This window comes from Vespula vulgaris, chromosome 5, assembly GCF_905475345.1.
Source record: "Vespula vulgaris chromosome 5, iyVesVulg1.1, whole genome shotgun sequence".
Taxonomy (NCBI): domain Eukaryota; kingdom Metazoa; phylum Arthropoda; class Insecta; order Hymenoptera; family Vespidae; genus Vespula; species Vespula vulgaris.
In genome coordinates, this window is record NC_066590.1 from 6,349,812 (window position 1) to 6,364,649 (window position 14,838).

The 14,838-nt window shown below is 30.4% G+C and overlaps 2 protein-coding genes across 5 annotated transcripts; one reads left to right on the forward strand and one right to left on the reverse strand.

The window, feature by feature from the left end:
* Window positions 1-79: 79 nt before the first annotated feature.
* On the forward strand, window positions 80-11,944 carry LOC127063678 (uncharacterized). 2 transcript variants are annotated; one of them, XM_050993701.1, is made up of 17 exons: window positions 80-213; window positions 1,029-1,255; window positions 2,682-2,807; window positions 3,307-3,492; window positions 3,581-3,817; window positions 3,905-4,009; window positions 4,130-5,336; window positions 5,700-5,811; window positions 5,887-7,266; window positions 7,365-7,607; window positions 7,920-8,269; window positions 8,411-8,675; window positions 8,765-8,991; window positions 9,066-9,307; window positions 9,439-9,453; window positions 10,044-10,542; window positions 10,725-11,944. In XM_050993701.1, exons 2-17 carry the CDS (start codon window positions 1,091-1,093, stop codon window positions 11,057-11,059), a joined length of 5,694 nt encoding a protein of 1,897 aa, XP_050849658.1. In that variant the 5' UTR covers window positions 80-213; window positions 1,029-1,090; the 3' UTR covers window positions 11,060-11,944. The 2 variants fall into 2 exon arrangements, with proteins under 2 accessions (XP_050849658.1, XP_050849660.1); XM_050993703.1 differs by lacking the exon at window positions 9,439-9,453.
* Window positions 11,945-12,567: 623 nt separating this feature from the next.
* On the reverse strand, window positions 12,568-14,458 carry LOC127063685 (probable asparagine--tRNA ligase, mitochondrial). 3 transcript variants are annotated; one of them, XM_050993729.1, is made up of 4 exons: window positions 14,246-14,458; window positions 13,473-14,044; window positions 12,940-13,387; window positions 12,568-12,848 (listed from the first exon to the last, which is right to left on the reverse strand). In XM_050993729.1, exons 1-4 carry the CDS (start codon window positions 14,372-14,374, stop codon window positions 12,588-12,590), a joined length of 1,410 nt encoding a protein of 469 aa, XP_050849686.1. In that variant the 5' UTR covers window positions 14,375-14,458; the 3' UTR covers window positions 12,568-12,587. The 3 variants fall into 3 exon arrangements, with proteins under 3 accessions (XP_050849686.1, XP_050849687.1, XP_050849688.1); XM_050993730.1 differs by having other exon boundaries at window positions 13,473-14,058; window positions 14,246-14,388; XM_050993731.1 differs by having other exon boundaries at window positions 12,684-12,841.
* Window positions 14,459-14,838: the final 380 nt, after the last annotated feature.

Consider the following 14,838-nt stretch of genomic DNA (forward strand, 5'->3'; position numbering starts at 1 on the left):
GGTTGTTGGTCCAAACAGAACCTACACACGATTGATTTCCACCAATGGGCGTGAGCGTTACTATTTCATAATACCGTTAGAAGATACAAAGGTATGGCAGCCATTTTAAGTGAATGTCTCGTCCTGCGTAAGCAGTAGTGTGCGTGTAATTTTCGCAAAGAGTCAAAATAATTTGTCTCGTGATGCTTCTATATCCGAAAATGTTTTAATAAGGTAAATTTTAATTAATGTTATTTAATATCGAAAGCGACAGTTTCTGTAGAACGTGAAAAATTATTGTTTTCATTGTTATTAAAATTTTTTGCACGGGCGTTGAGGAAATCCAGATGCGTGGTAGTTACTCTTACGCGACTAATATTTCTCTCGCGTTCTAGAACATATAATTGTGTTAATGTGAAAATTCTAAAAGGACATATAGTGTGCGTAAATTTATTAGTTTATAAAAATAATCGATAAATGTACCAACAAAATTCATCAACTTCCAAGGAGTTCCAGATATTACATAAATAGAGATACTATTGTGCTAATTTCTTTTTCGAAGTTAACTGCATAAGGCGTAGCATCATCTTTTTAAATGAAATAAATGATTTAAAGAAAATAGTGTTATTTTTGTTTTATTTATTTAAATATAGTGAAAGTGAAATTTTCTTAAATTCATTATAAAGCCAATTGCATCATATATTTATATTTAAATACATTTGGATTGTTAGTGTTTTTATAATAGTGAAATAAATTGATATTTGTATATTAATATATAAATCATCAAATTAAAGTAATTTATTTGGAATGTACTTGTTTAGTGTACAAATATAGATGTTTATATTTTGGGAAGAATTTATTTATATATCATATAGTGTATTATTTACAAATTGATATTTGTAAATATTTTTTTTCTGCTGTGCAAAAGATCTTATTAAAACTGTTGTTACATTTTATCTAAAAAAGTAAAAATTAAAAAATCATAAATAGTTATAGTATTATATATATTTTATATATTTTTTCTGTTATGTTTTTTTATTATACTATAGTGCGGTAACCGTGATTACTGGGACAAGGAATTGGTGCATTTATTTATTGGCAACTCGTCAAGATGACTTCAGCAAAATCTAAAGAAATAGCCGATGAGTACATCTCATCGTTGTCTGATCTTACGATTAATAGCAAGCCGCTTATCAATATGCTTACTATGCTGGCAGAGGATAATGTTGAACATGCATCTGCAATCGTCCAAGCTGTCGAAAATCATCTACAAAAGGTTATTTATATTTTGTAGTTATTCTAAGGAAAAATTCAATATTTTTGTCAAACGTTCTTGTAATGAAAATTATTTTCTATTTTATATTCTTGGATATCACATATCACCGTATATCCATTTGTTATAATTCATGTTTATTACAATGTCATGAACAATTAAGATAACTATTTCTTTCTATATAATAATGCAATGATTATTTAAAAAATTTATCTAAATTATCTCCATATTTTATAATTATGTATAAAATATGGTGTTGCGATATTTTTTTAATCAAATGATAACAATTGTGTAAATCTACTTAATTATTAATCTAGTTTCATGTTTCAAAACCTTATGTCTTTAAGGTAATGACTAATTAATTTATATATAATCAATTTAACGAAATAAGATATAATTTTTTCTTTCTTGTCCATTCTGTGTTGAAAACAAATGGATATATTGTTTTCCAAATATTATAATTACTTTTATTAATTTTTCTATATAAATATCATAGTACATTATGTAGTAAACAGATAAAGAAAAAGTATTTTTACAATTTACAATATTTATATAATAATATTGTACAATATACATATATTTTACAATTTTTAAAAATTTCTAGATCATAATTTGTTTCATTACATAGAAATAAACATATTATATTTTTTTCTGTGACAATTTTTTTTGAAATATATTAAAATATTATAGTAGTGTTTTCTATATGAGAGCGAATAAAGCTTTGTAATTTCATGATTAGCTACATACTTATTGCAATTAGGTTATATAAAATGTTAGATTGCAGTGAAAGAAACAATCTTGATCTTTTCTTGTAAATGCGATAATGTTATATGTATTTAACAAGATATATGAGTTAATATTTATTTAAATAAATAACAGAATACTAATTAAGAAATTAAATTATATGAAGTCAGATACTGTGATAAAATTAAAGAATATGTTTTTGTGATATTGAGTATTATGAATATACAATACTAGCATGGAAATAAAATACTGTTTTATATTATTGACCTCTATGATGCAATCATTTCATTGTGAATATTTTATGTCTTGTCTCTTTTTATAAAGTAAATCTTAATTATAATTATAAATTACTTTCAAAATTCAATATATGATAATGAAATGTGATAGTATTTATAACATATATAGATATGCATATTTCATTCAGGCTCTTAAATTTAGGTTGCTATTTGATTTATCCCAGATATAAACATTCACTTATATGTTTAATAAGTGAAAAAATTCATATCTTATAAGTTTTATGATCTTAAAGTTTTGTCAACAAAATTTTATATCTTTGGAGCCTTCTTTAATATTGATTATCTTTATAAGATGTTTAATGTATTTATTTATTTGATAATTAATATCAGAACATCTGAAATAATTGTAATACAAAAAATAGAAGGATGGTGTGTTATTGTTTCAATAGGTGAGGAGTGATATCAAGCTACCTGTACTTTACCTCATCGATTCTATTGTGAAGAATGTTAATGGAACTTATCTAAATCTCTTTACCCAAAATATTGTGAATACATTTTGTGGAGTTTTTGAAAAGGTATTGTTTTGTATCTGATTGAATTTATCTTATGTTAATAGAAAAAATGATTATAGATACTGTGATTTCAATTCTATAATTTTATTAATTTAAAGAAATGAATTTTACATATATATATATATATAGAGAGAGAGATTTCTTTTTCTGCTTAACCAATACAGGAAGTTAAAAAATATTTTCTCAGTTACAAACTTCTGCATTCAACTTATAGAAGCTTCTCAAGTGTTGCACATTTTATGCTACTATAAGATAATGGTTTCATCAATATGGTATTGAACTCACAGTTCCATAGCAAAGGTTTAATATGAACTCTTGCACTAGAGTATAACATTTTTTATTGCAGGATGATATTATGAAGTAATTTCATTATTTCATTATTTCAGTATTTTCATTATTTCAAATTTCATTACTTTGTTATATTGCATGTAATAAATAAATAAAATCCATTTAAATTTGCAATGAAAAGCTTATTTTTGCTAATGTTTTTCTAATAATTTAGGTGGATGAAAATACTAGAGCTAGTATGTGGAAGTTGCGGCAAACCTGGAATGATGTATTTCCTGCAAAGAAGTTATTTTCATTAGATGTACGAGTACAAAGTATTGATCCTGCTTGGCCAATCACTGCCTCTCCTACAAGTATATCTTCAGGCTCCATCCATGTTAATCCTCGTTTTTTATCTATGGTAAAATTATTAAATATTTAAAATTGTATATAAAATTTTCATTCATTATTCAAATTATTCGTTATTTAAAATCATTGATTATTTCTAGCCTCAGCAAACAGCAACATCAATCGTTCAACCAATTGTACCGCCAGTTAAGTTACCACCAGGTGATCCAGTATCTACCACAGAAGCTGTAATGCGAGAGCAACTATTAAAGAAGCAAAGAGAATTGTTAGAATTACAAAAGAAAAAAATTGAATTGGAATTGCTTCAAGCCAAAGCTAGTTTGGAACAACAGCAGAGGCAACTTGATAAACAAACTGGAAGCTTAAAAACAGACATAGTATGTAATAATAGACATAGAAATAAATGTTGTTTCTCTTAATTTATAAAAATAAATAATTTATATACATTCATTTAATTTCTATAGGTTGTGCCATCAACCACTGTTGGTCCAAGTACAGAAAGTACTACTCAAGGAAAGCCTACAACACCCGTTGTGTCGAATCCAACACCAAAACAGGTTACAAAACAGGTAATTTCAATCATAAAAAAATAGAAAGATAGCATCTAACTATTTAACAAAATGTTCTTAAACTTAAAATAAAATCTTTTCTTTCATAGAAACTTTATTCTATTTTTATATAATTTGCAGTTTCCAGCTGCAGCTGCATCATTGTTGAAAAATGCAGGCACGAATAATGGTCCTCGAATTGCACCAGCAAGTAGTATAGCAGTAGCGTCTGCTAGGCCAATGTCACGCGATCCTCGATTGAAGACTGCATCCGTTCAGGAGGTGACAACCGCGGATCCGCGACAGCGACAGAGTACGACCGGCCAAAAGGAGATCCGGAGTGGTGAAGGCCAAACGCAGTTAGCGCCAAATATAAACACTGTACTTTCAGATCAATTAAAACACCAATTACTTCCGAAACAGGCTGTGACTAGCACTATCAACAAGCCTCCGACAAATCTTGCCGGCTCCGATACACAAACGATAAACGCTAGTAATAACACTAATGCTAATACGAACCTCAACAATAATAATAAAAGTTTCAGTGGTAACGCAAATAAAGATGCTGTCTCGCATCGAACAAGTCAAAAGAAAGACCCTCGATCGTCTAGTAATAGTAGCAATAACCTAAACAGTAATTGCTCCAAAAGTGCCCAAAGTTCGTCAGTCAATAGCAGTTCTTCGACTTTGTCAACAAGTAATAGGGGAGGTGGAGGAAGTGACATCAAGACAAAAGATGTGAAGAGTTTAAGTTCACGAAGCTCTTCATCGTCTACAATTGACAAATCTTCCACTTCCTCTAAATCCTCATATAGAAAAATAGGTAACAAATCGCGTTCTAAACAACCTCAATCGTCCCCGAGTAAGGTGCCGAAAGTCGACAGGGATTCCAGTCCAGTTAGGTCTAAATCACGTGAAAAAGACAGTGGAGACAGTTCACCATCTTCGCGTACCTCTCCTCAGTCCTCTTTCCAAACTTCTAAAAATCGCAAGAAGATAAAATCGAGAAAGCGCAGTCCAAGTTCCCCGTATAGAATACCCCGGCGTAACGACACAAAATCCAATTCAAGCTTAAGCAGTTCAGGTGGTGTTACTGAGGAGGAACAATCCGGTTCATTAATAGTATCTCCTCCTCATCCACCCACATTTAAAGAAATCAGGCCAAACGCTAGACAAAGAAATTATGTACGTCGAAATAAGGATGATAGTCTTAGTCCAGAACGTTCACCTGTTAATTCTGGGAACGTTCAAGTTACCACAGAACCAACACTGGAGTCATCCAGTAAAGACGAAGACCTCAGAGCTACATTGCCCCTTCCTGGTACTAATACCACCGTAGCTGAAAAGAGTGAGTCTATATATTGTGTTCAATTTTTTATGTTGCTAAATTATAATTTTCAGATGATTGTATTTTAAATACTTGATACAAAAATTATACATAGTGTAACTAAAATTAATTTTTAATATTAAATTATAATTATAATGCATATTAAAGGTATCTGTAAATTTATTGATGATATAAATTAATACATTTTATTTTACAAGACAAGCATTTTTAGTGTGAGTTTAAGATTCACACTAATCGCAATTTTCAACATAATCATCTATAATAATTGTATGCTATGAAATTGACAAAAATGGCCTGAAACCTTAAGCTTATATTACAACACGCCACGTTAACGTCTATTATACTATTTTCAATTCTTTACAGAAGAAGATCTAGATCTTCGTGTCTTGCCACCAGTTAATACAAATAAAAGACAAAGTACTGAGCATTTGGAACCAACAGTAATTAAAAAGACAAAAGCAGAAAAGTTTGATGCGTAAGTACTATCAAAATAAATGTCAAAAAAAAGATTAAGAACTGTTTTTAATTTTTACTTTATTATGGTAAATAGATTATTTGGAAACGAAGACGTTGATTTGAGAACATTGACGCATCCTAAGGCTGGTCGACCACCGACACCACCACCACCAGTGATTTCCGGAGAAGATGGCAAAGACAGTTGGGCAAAACTAAAAACTCCTTCAAAGAATGATAGAGAAAAACAAGTGAATAATAATGATGACAAACGCGATAGAGATCGTAATAGAGATAGATTAGGTCGTCTTAGACTTTATAATAAATTGCCAGACGATCCAAAAGACAGACGAAGAACGTTGTCTAATGAGGATCAGGATTCTCGACCTGGTCGAAGAGGACGCGAAAATGATAAACCAGAAAGAAACGAGGATCGAAATATTGAAATAATAATGAAACAAGCTGCAGAACAACTTAATCAAGGATCGATTACAAAAACACAATATAATACATTAATACAAGAGGTTTTGCATATGAGTGAAGATCGAAAATTGAGAGCAGCGCAGCGTAAAGAAAAAGAGGCAGGTTCTATAGTATGGGAAAAAGGAGTATCATTGGATATTAATGGTCCAGTTGATCGTACATCTACTTTTAGCCCATCTGGTGAAAAAGAAGTCATAAGGAGTAAGGATCATCCTATTCCTAGAAATCCAAATGGTCCAAGATGGCAAAGCCAGCCATGGCAGCAGCCAGGTCCATGGGCACACCCACCAGGTCCTCCTTATGGTGGCCCTCAAGCACATTTTAATGCAGATTTTAGACCTGTAGGACCTTGGCAAAATCCAAGACATTTTGGCCCAATGAGGCCAGATTATCAGTATCACGGTGGTTATAATCACAACATTGGTCCAAATCCTCGACTAGGGCCTGGTATGATGGGTCCAATGGGTCCTAATGGTCCCATCATGTCTAATCTCTTACCAAATGGACCAATTGGCCCAATAGGTATGCCAAATCCTTCCTTGTCATTATCAGGTATGAATGGACCTGGAATGATGATGAATAATGGACCAATTCCAAGTTTAATGTCGAATCCAAATATACCACCTCTGAGTACTGGAAGAAATGTTTCACCAAATGCTACAACAACAAAATACGATCTTGAAGATGGAGATCAAAATTATAATGCTGCACTGCCGAAAAATCAAGGTCCGCATAGCCGTGAACTACCTCCTCCAGACCCGCAGTTATTAGACGAAATTGCACGAGATACTATGAAGTCTATAAATATTGATAATATCCCAAGAGAAATCAGATACTATGGTCAAACTGGTGTAGTTTTCATGAATTGGGATGATCCGAGAGAAATTGGATTCCAGGATGGTGTAAGGCGAATTTTAATAGATGATAAAGATACTATAACTTGTGCATTCAATGATCAATATAAAGAATTCATTTATGATGGAGAAGTTCACAGGTATTTCTCAAATAAATATATTGTTAATCTTGTATTTACACGTTATATTGACATGTATTTTATATTTATATGCTATTATTATTATATTCTGTTTCCAGAATAAAACTGGGTGCACCAACAAGAGAATTGTACGTTGATGATCGTTGGTACGAATGTTATTTTGGTGGAATGCCTGTAACTATAGAGCTTGGTGGTAAAAAAGTAAATATAAAATTAGAAGGTCCTCCGCCGCAAGTAAAGATTGGTACTGTTAAAAGAACAGATTTAGTAGTTGCTAAAATTAATCTTATAATTAATGCTAGAAATATGGTGCCTGTCTTTTTGGATGCAAAACCACAAATGTAAGTAATTTTGAAATAATGTTGAATAAAAAAAAAAAAAACTTACACGTTTACGCCGGCGCGTACCATCGGTGGCTCGCGCTCGAATTTTATATACGCTTGATTTTCCGTCAGAGTGAGCGTATCAACAAAAATTTAGTTCATTTAGTAACTACAAAAAAATTGTCATAGTTAAAATTTCAATAATTTTTAAAGAAAAGCATTAATATGAGCGCTGCCCCACAGAGAGAAACGCAAAAACAAGTGCCGGCGTGAATGTGTTAAAACAATTATATATATATGTTATGTTTACTTATAACATAATTTTTATAGATTTGAAATTGAAGGCAAGCCTCATACATTAGAATTCATAGACGCTTTGCAAACGGTACTTTTAAATGGTCGACCGTTTAAAGTTGAATTTGGAGGATTACCTAAGCCGATCATTGTAAGAGATAAAAAACATTTTATTAGATTTTCTGTATTACCGCGAGGTATACGTGCTGGATACGTTAAGATAGCAGGAATGAGAGGTGAAGAACCCATTGAAGCACCATCAACTCCACCTTTATTAAATCAAAAACCTAAAATTGATACTACTCCTGCTCCTACTCAGCTTCCATCTATAGAACAGGAATCTACATCTCAAGATGGTTCAGATCTCAGAACTACACCAAAACCAGGTAAGTATTACTCAAATTTATTTTTTTAAATCTATTATCTGTTTAGTTTCTTCAATTGAAAGCTTCAATATCTTTGTAGAACGAATCGTAAGTACTTTTAATATTTCATTTTTGTTGTAGTAATAAATCGAAATATTACAGATTTACAGTTGGATATTCTATCTTCTGTTCTACCATCTGCCATGGCACCATCGTCTGGCTTGTCTTATCAAGCAGAACCGGCCGAAAATCCTCCTACTTCAACTCCAGCTTTATCATTGCCATTAAATATGAATGAATTATTCCAGCGTTTAGTTGAGACTGGTATTGTACCAAATCTTACAGAGAAAAAGAAACAGGAAGAAGAAGAGAAAAAGGATCCAGAAATTATTCCTGTTTCTTTTGATAAGCCAGAAACGCTTAAAGTGTACGAATTAATGTTACCTACATTTTTATTACCGATATTTATTATTTAAGAAGCATAAAAAAATGTCTTTTTTATATATTCATTTGCAGGAAGCAACCAGCCATAGCTGCTGCTTTGTACAGTGGAATGCAGTGTAGTTCCTGCGGTGCAAGATTTGCACCTGAATTAGCAACGCGATATAGTCATCATTTAGATTGGCATTTTAGACAAAACAGACGTGAACGAGATTCTGCGAGAAAAGCACATTCTCGACCGTGGTATTATGACGTTAGCGATTGGATACAGTTCGAGGAAATCGAAGATCTTGAAGATAGAGGTATATATATACTCATATATATCTTGGTTTAATTAACATGCAATCTCGATATTGACTTAATCAATTAAATTTAGCTCAAAGTTGGTTTGAAACGGAAAAGCAAACAGCAGAAATAGAAGGTATTGCTACTGAGGATACACCACAAGAAACACAACAACCAAGTGTTCCTACTGGCACTGATGAAGATTCTAGATGTCAGGTGTGTCACGATGCTTTTGAACAATTTTACAATGAGGAAAAGGAAGAATGGCATTTAAGGCCAGCAATTAGTTATGAAGGAAAAAATTTCCATCCGCTATGTCTTGAAGATTATAAGGTATGTTTCTCTTTTTCTGTTTGTATTATTCTAAATATTATAATTTTCAGTTTTACGTATCTGAAGACGATGATTATATTGATGTAATTTTATTAATAAATTTTCTGTTTGTTGCATTCGTACGAAAATAGGAAAAAAGTCTTGTGGTATGTGCTTCTTAATTAATATTCGTATGTTGCACTTCCTCAAGTGTTTAAAATATTCGTAGAACTAGTATGAACAATCTGTACGCCTGAACTTGTGATAGTCCAAAGCATCTTTCCTTTACATTTCCCACTTCGTATTCATTTTATACATATATGAAGTGCAAAACACTTTTATTTGACAGAAAATGCACTGCCTAAAATATAGATGAAAATATAAAACACTATATATCTAAAACATTTTCTTTCTTTTTTTTTACTATGTTCCTGTAATAAATGTTTTTTTTTTCTTTTTTTTTTTTAATTCTTTACCTTTGTCTATCTTACTGTTATATTTTATAATGTCCAACTTTTATAGTATTATCTTTTAATTATTATACATATACGTGTGATGTGTATAATAAATGTAGGTACTTTTTAGATCAAAGGTAAAGCACTACACTTATATGTATTACAGAATATTTTTATTATATATTAAATTTTAAATAAGCATCATATATAAATTTTATGTTTTCTCTGTGGACTTTCCTATATTAAAGAGTATACTTAATAATTCATGTAATAAACCATTTTTTGTTGTTTCATAACTTTAGAGAGCTCTGGAAAAAACTGCTTTGGCACTTGAGGAAACAATCGGAGAAATGGAAGATGAAAAGAAAAGTGGTGTAGAAGAATCTATTGTAGAAGAAGAAATTAAAATTCAAGTTTCAAAAATAGAAAGTAATATTATTGAACAATCGACTGTTCAACAAGAAGATACAGTGCTTATAGAAGAGCAAAAAGTTTCTGGAATTGAAGATGCAGAAGATCCTACGAGTTTAAAAAATATGGAAAATCAACAAGATGAAGAAGTGGAAGACGAAAAGATCGAAAATACAGACAATGACAAATTGAAAGTAGAAGAATTAGAAAAAATAGAAATACATTTACGAGCGGACGAAGAAAAATCTCAAAATGAATCAATCGAAAGTAATTCATTCGAAAATATAAAAATCAAAGAAGAGCCATTGGACGAAATCGAAGAGCAAATAGAAGAACAATTTGACTTTACTAATATAGATATTAAAGAAGAACCTATAGAACCTGAGCCAGGTACGTATTATTTAATTATATGGAAAGGATTATCAATTGACAGAAAAAAAATAATATTTAAATTTGTATAAAGATTGTACTTGATCGTTTCTAAAAATCGTACCTTAGTTAAAGACATTAATTTTCCTAATGAAATTTGTCTTTATTATTTTGTTGAGTCTTTAACGAAATTGTTTTATTAGATCCAGAAGAGAGCATAGTAAGTGAACACGCAACAGTAGACACAACGTATGCAGCTGTGAAAAGTTCTATTGATGGAAATGTGGAATTGGATTCTACTCCGGCAACATTACCAACAACACCATCTCGTATTAAAATCAATATTACAAAAGCCTTGAATACTAGCAAAGAACCTGAAGAACCAAAGGAGAAACAAATTGTGGAGCCTCAAGTTGAAGAACAAACAGAGCCTTTAGTGCCTGCTTCTATCAAACCTACTTTGCTAGGTAGAAAATTATCTACCTTACCTCCCGTAGAAAAGGGACAAGAATTATCTGGACTCTGTTCAATAATGTAAATAGTATCTGTAAAATATTTTACGCGAATCTATGGACACCCTAGCGGTTTGTGTGAAGTATGTGTTCGCGAAGGAGTTTGATTTATTCATAACACCTTTTAACATTAAGTTCGTATATTGTATATCACCTTTTGTGCGGCTCGTACGACATGATGTGAAATGTTTATTTAAATATTTTAATATCGTGCGTACAATAATAGCCATATCTTGAAATTGTTATTTATATATTTTTCTTTTTTTTCTTCAGTTTCAAAATTTTAGGTAAAAATTTTAATACGTGTATCATTATACACGATAATATTTCATTTATTACAGTCGACTACGAGATAAAAAACATCACGTCGTAAGAGTTAAGAATACTTTGTAATATGTGCAAGTGTGAATGTGTATGTATGAATATTTGCCGTTATATGTAGTATGAGAGAAAAGTTGCATGTGTATGATGCAAGTGAAATGATTGAAGTGAAGTAATAAGGTGATGTAGCATTCCTAATAGTATTGAGTGCAATCACAATTCGTGACATGTCAACAAAGTTAGAAATGTCATGAAGATTTACGATGGTCTGCACAAGACTTATTGAGAATTTCGTACCGTTTGTACTTTGTAAACTACAAATTCTGCATAGGTTAATTTATAAAATTACTGTTCGTTTAAGAGGTGCTTCGTGGAACTATACACAAAAATCATTGCACCTAACAGGATTATTTATAAAGAATCGAATTTGCCCGAATCAATTGTTAAAAATGTACAAATTGTGTGATATGTGATTGTCTGTTGCATTGTACATACTTTCAACAATGATATGATCACAATGAGATTAGGTAAGACACAAAAATTAGTACTAGAGTCATTATTTTGTTGTATAAAAGAAGACTTGTTGATTATTCGGGTTTTGACTTCCTCTTTCGTTACTTATTATCCTATAGTAACCTCTATAATATCCTTTATGATAATAACAGTTGCAGCGTAATTAATTAGTGATTTGGATTTTTAGCCATATCTAGGAGTACTTGGAGAAATAAAAAAAAAAAAAAACAAAAATGCTAAAAAATTAGTCTAACTTAGTTGAAAATCTATCTCAATATTCAATAAAGGATTTTTTAAAGATAAAGATGACTTGTTAAATCTCATCACATTTTCCATCTTAGACTTTTTACTGTTTCAAAATAGTTATTTCAGACTTGTTATATTATGTATTGTAAAAGAAATTGAATATTATTGACAAATTTTACTAACGATGTTTGAAGGAAAAAAAAAACGAATATGGCAATGGATTATGAGAGAACCTAAAATAAATTAAAATTTTGTATAAAATAATTGATAATAAAAAGATGATGTAAAATTATCGTTTTTGTAATGCATCATTGAATGTTTATCTGTTAATGCGATTATTCGTTTTTATCCACTAAAATATTTTTATCATTTTTGTTTTACTTATAATTCATGCATCTAAAATTACTTTCCATTTACATGAAAAGTAGTCTTATCATGTGAGAAGTAAACCAACAACAATCCTGTAACTTTTATTCATAAATTGCAATTATGTGGCCATCTTGGAAAAGGAATTGTATCCTTAATATTTGTTATTCCCAAGACACATTGCAAAAATCTTTCAAAACCCATCCCAAAACCACCAGTAGATACATTGCCGTATTTACGTAATTCTAAATACCATGATAAATTATGATTAGAAGGTAATTTTAACTTCAACTTTTCATAATTATCTTCGCGAATGCTTCCTCCAACTAATTCTCCAACAATTGGTACTAAAAGATCCAGTCCTGCAACCTTTGAATCAAATTTATAAATCCAGAAACAAGTATGTCTATCATTTCTTAATAATTAAATATTACTTACTGTATCATTTATATTATCTTACCTTAGAAGAATCATTTGAACACTCTTTCATATAAAAAGGTTTACCCTCTTTTGGCCAGTTTATAACAAAAAGAGGAACACTATTATTATATTTTACTAAAAAAAGTTCATGTTCTTTGGTCAACACATCTCCATATTTGATAGGATGCTGTAATTGAACTGCATGATCATTCAAAATATTTACTGCTTCATTATAAGTCATGTATCCAAATTTGCTATTTAACCACTGTGGTTCAGTAGCACCAATATGATGGAAATCAAGGGAATTATGATCAAGCATATCTTTAGTTACAGTTTTCACTAAAAGTTCAATTTCTTCTGCTATTTCTTCAATATTTGAAACAAATGCTTTTTCAGCTTCTACCATATAAAATTCTGATAAATGCAATCTTGACTTTGAATTTTCAGCTCTAAATGTAGGTCCAAAAGTATATACCTTGGAAAGAGTCCTAAAAATACCTGAATATTTATAGATTTCTAAGATTTTTTATACAAGAAATAATAATAATACATTATTCAGATAATTTTAATCACCTTGCAAGAACTTCTAACTGTAATTGTCCAGACACAGTTAAATATGCTTTAGAATTAAAATAAATTTCATCTAATGACATACCATCTTTCTTCATACTCTCAAGAACTTCTTTGGAATCAGGTCTTACAATAAAAACTTCACCTGCACCTTCACAATCATTGGAAGTTATTATTGGTGTATGAATATGTATGAAATTTCTACTTCTAAAATGATTATTAATATTTGCAGTAGCTATGTCACGTAACCGTAATAAACTACTGAACTTCTGTGCTCTTGGCCTTAAATGTAAATATTGTCTTAAATATTCTGCATCATAAGGTTTTTTTGGTTGTAATGGATATCCTTTGGTAACATCACATGTACCAATAACATGTGTCTCATTTACTTGTAATTCCAATCTACCATTAGGTGCTAAAGTCACTATACCTTCTGCATTAATACTACTTCCATAAGTTAAATTAACTGGTTTAGAAGATTTAGGTATAACAACCTGGAGCATTTCATTGGTTGATCCATCATTAACATCAAAAAAAATATTATTTTTCATTTTCCTGATTGCATACACCCATCCCTGAATAAAAAATGCTATACTTTTTGACTATTAAGAAATTCTTTCTAATAGTAATGTATTGAATATATATAAAAAAAAATATTAAATATAATCTTAAAAAATGCTTAAAATGTAGAATGATCGATGTATCAAAAATTCGTAATTAATAGGATTCTATTATGAAAGAGAATAATTAAGTACATATAACAATGGGAAGCTAACCTGTACTTTTGTACTTTTTCCCACGGGTTTCTCCAAAATGATATCTAAAATTCTTGAAAAATGACGTGCATTGCGCTTAAGAAGATATTTCTGTATAAACAATAATCGTGTTATATTTCTAGAAAACATATTAAGAGAAAAATATCTTCTGAATCACAATCACAATAAAAATCAAATTTCTTTCGTTTACACATACGCAAGTACAAGATGGAGTCTTATGACAATTTAGTAACGAATTATTCCTGAACAATAGATACCAGATGGAGCTGTAAAATTGTGAAATTTTCCATTAGTAACAAAATTATTAATTATATATAATAATTTTTTTTATAACAAAGATATGATAAAGATATAACAAAGGTATAACAAATAAGTAATAAGAAAGTATAAATGGTATAGGAACAAAATACGTATTTTATTTATCATTAGTCGTTTTCTAACACATTCTCAGGTTCGTATCGCATTACCGACAGAAGGTCAAAATAAAATAATGATTAAAACATTGTCCGCTAGATAGGCCTAGTTCTTTTTTCTATAGACATCACTTCCTATGCTATTTTAATTCTATTTTATCGACCTCGACGTGTTAGCTA

Excerpts from the sequence above, each read along its gene's own strand:
- LOC127063678 (XM_050993701.1), top strand. The coding sequence starts at position 1,091 with ATGACTTCAGCAAAATCTAAAGAAATAGCCGATGAGTACATCTCATCG. Across the intron at positions 5,812-5,886 it reads AAAGCAGAAAAGTTTGATGC|ATTATTTGGAAACGAAGACG; the intron begins GTAAGTACTATC and ends TATGGTAAATAG. Across the intron at positions 8,270-8,410 it reads CAGAACTACACCAAAACCAG|ATTTACAGTTGGATATTCTA; the intron begins GTAAGTATTACT and ends GAAATATTACAG.
- LOC127063685 (XM_050993729.1), bottom strand. The coding sequence starts at position 14,374 with ATGTTTTCTAGAAATATAACACGATTATTGTTTATACAGAAATATCTT. Across the intron at positions 13,388-13,472 it reads CAGTTAGAAGTTCTTGCAAG|GACTCTTTCCAAGGTATATA; the intron begins GTGATTAAAATT and ends AGGTATTTTTAG. Across the intron at positions 12,849-12,939 it reads GTTCAAATGATTCTTCTAAG|GTTGCAGGACTGGATCTTTT; the intron begins GTAAGATAATAT and ends TTTGATTCAAAG.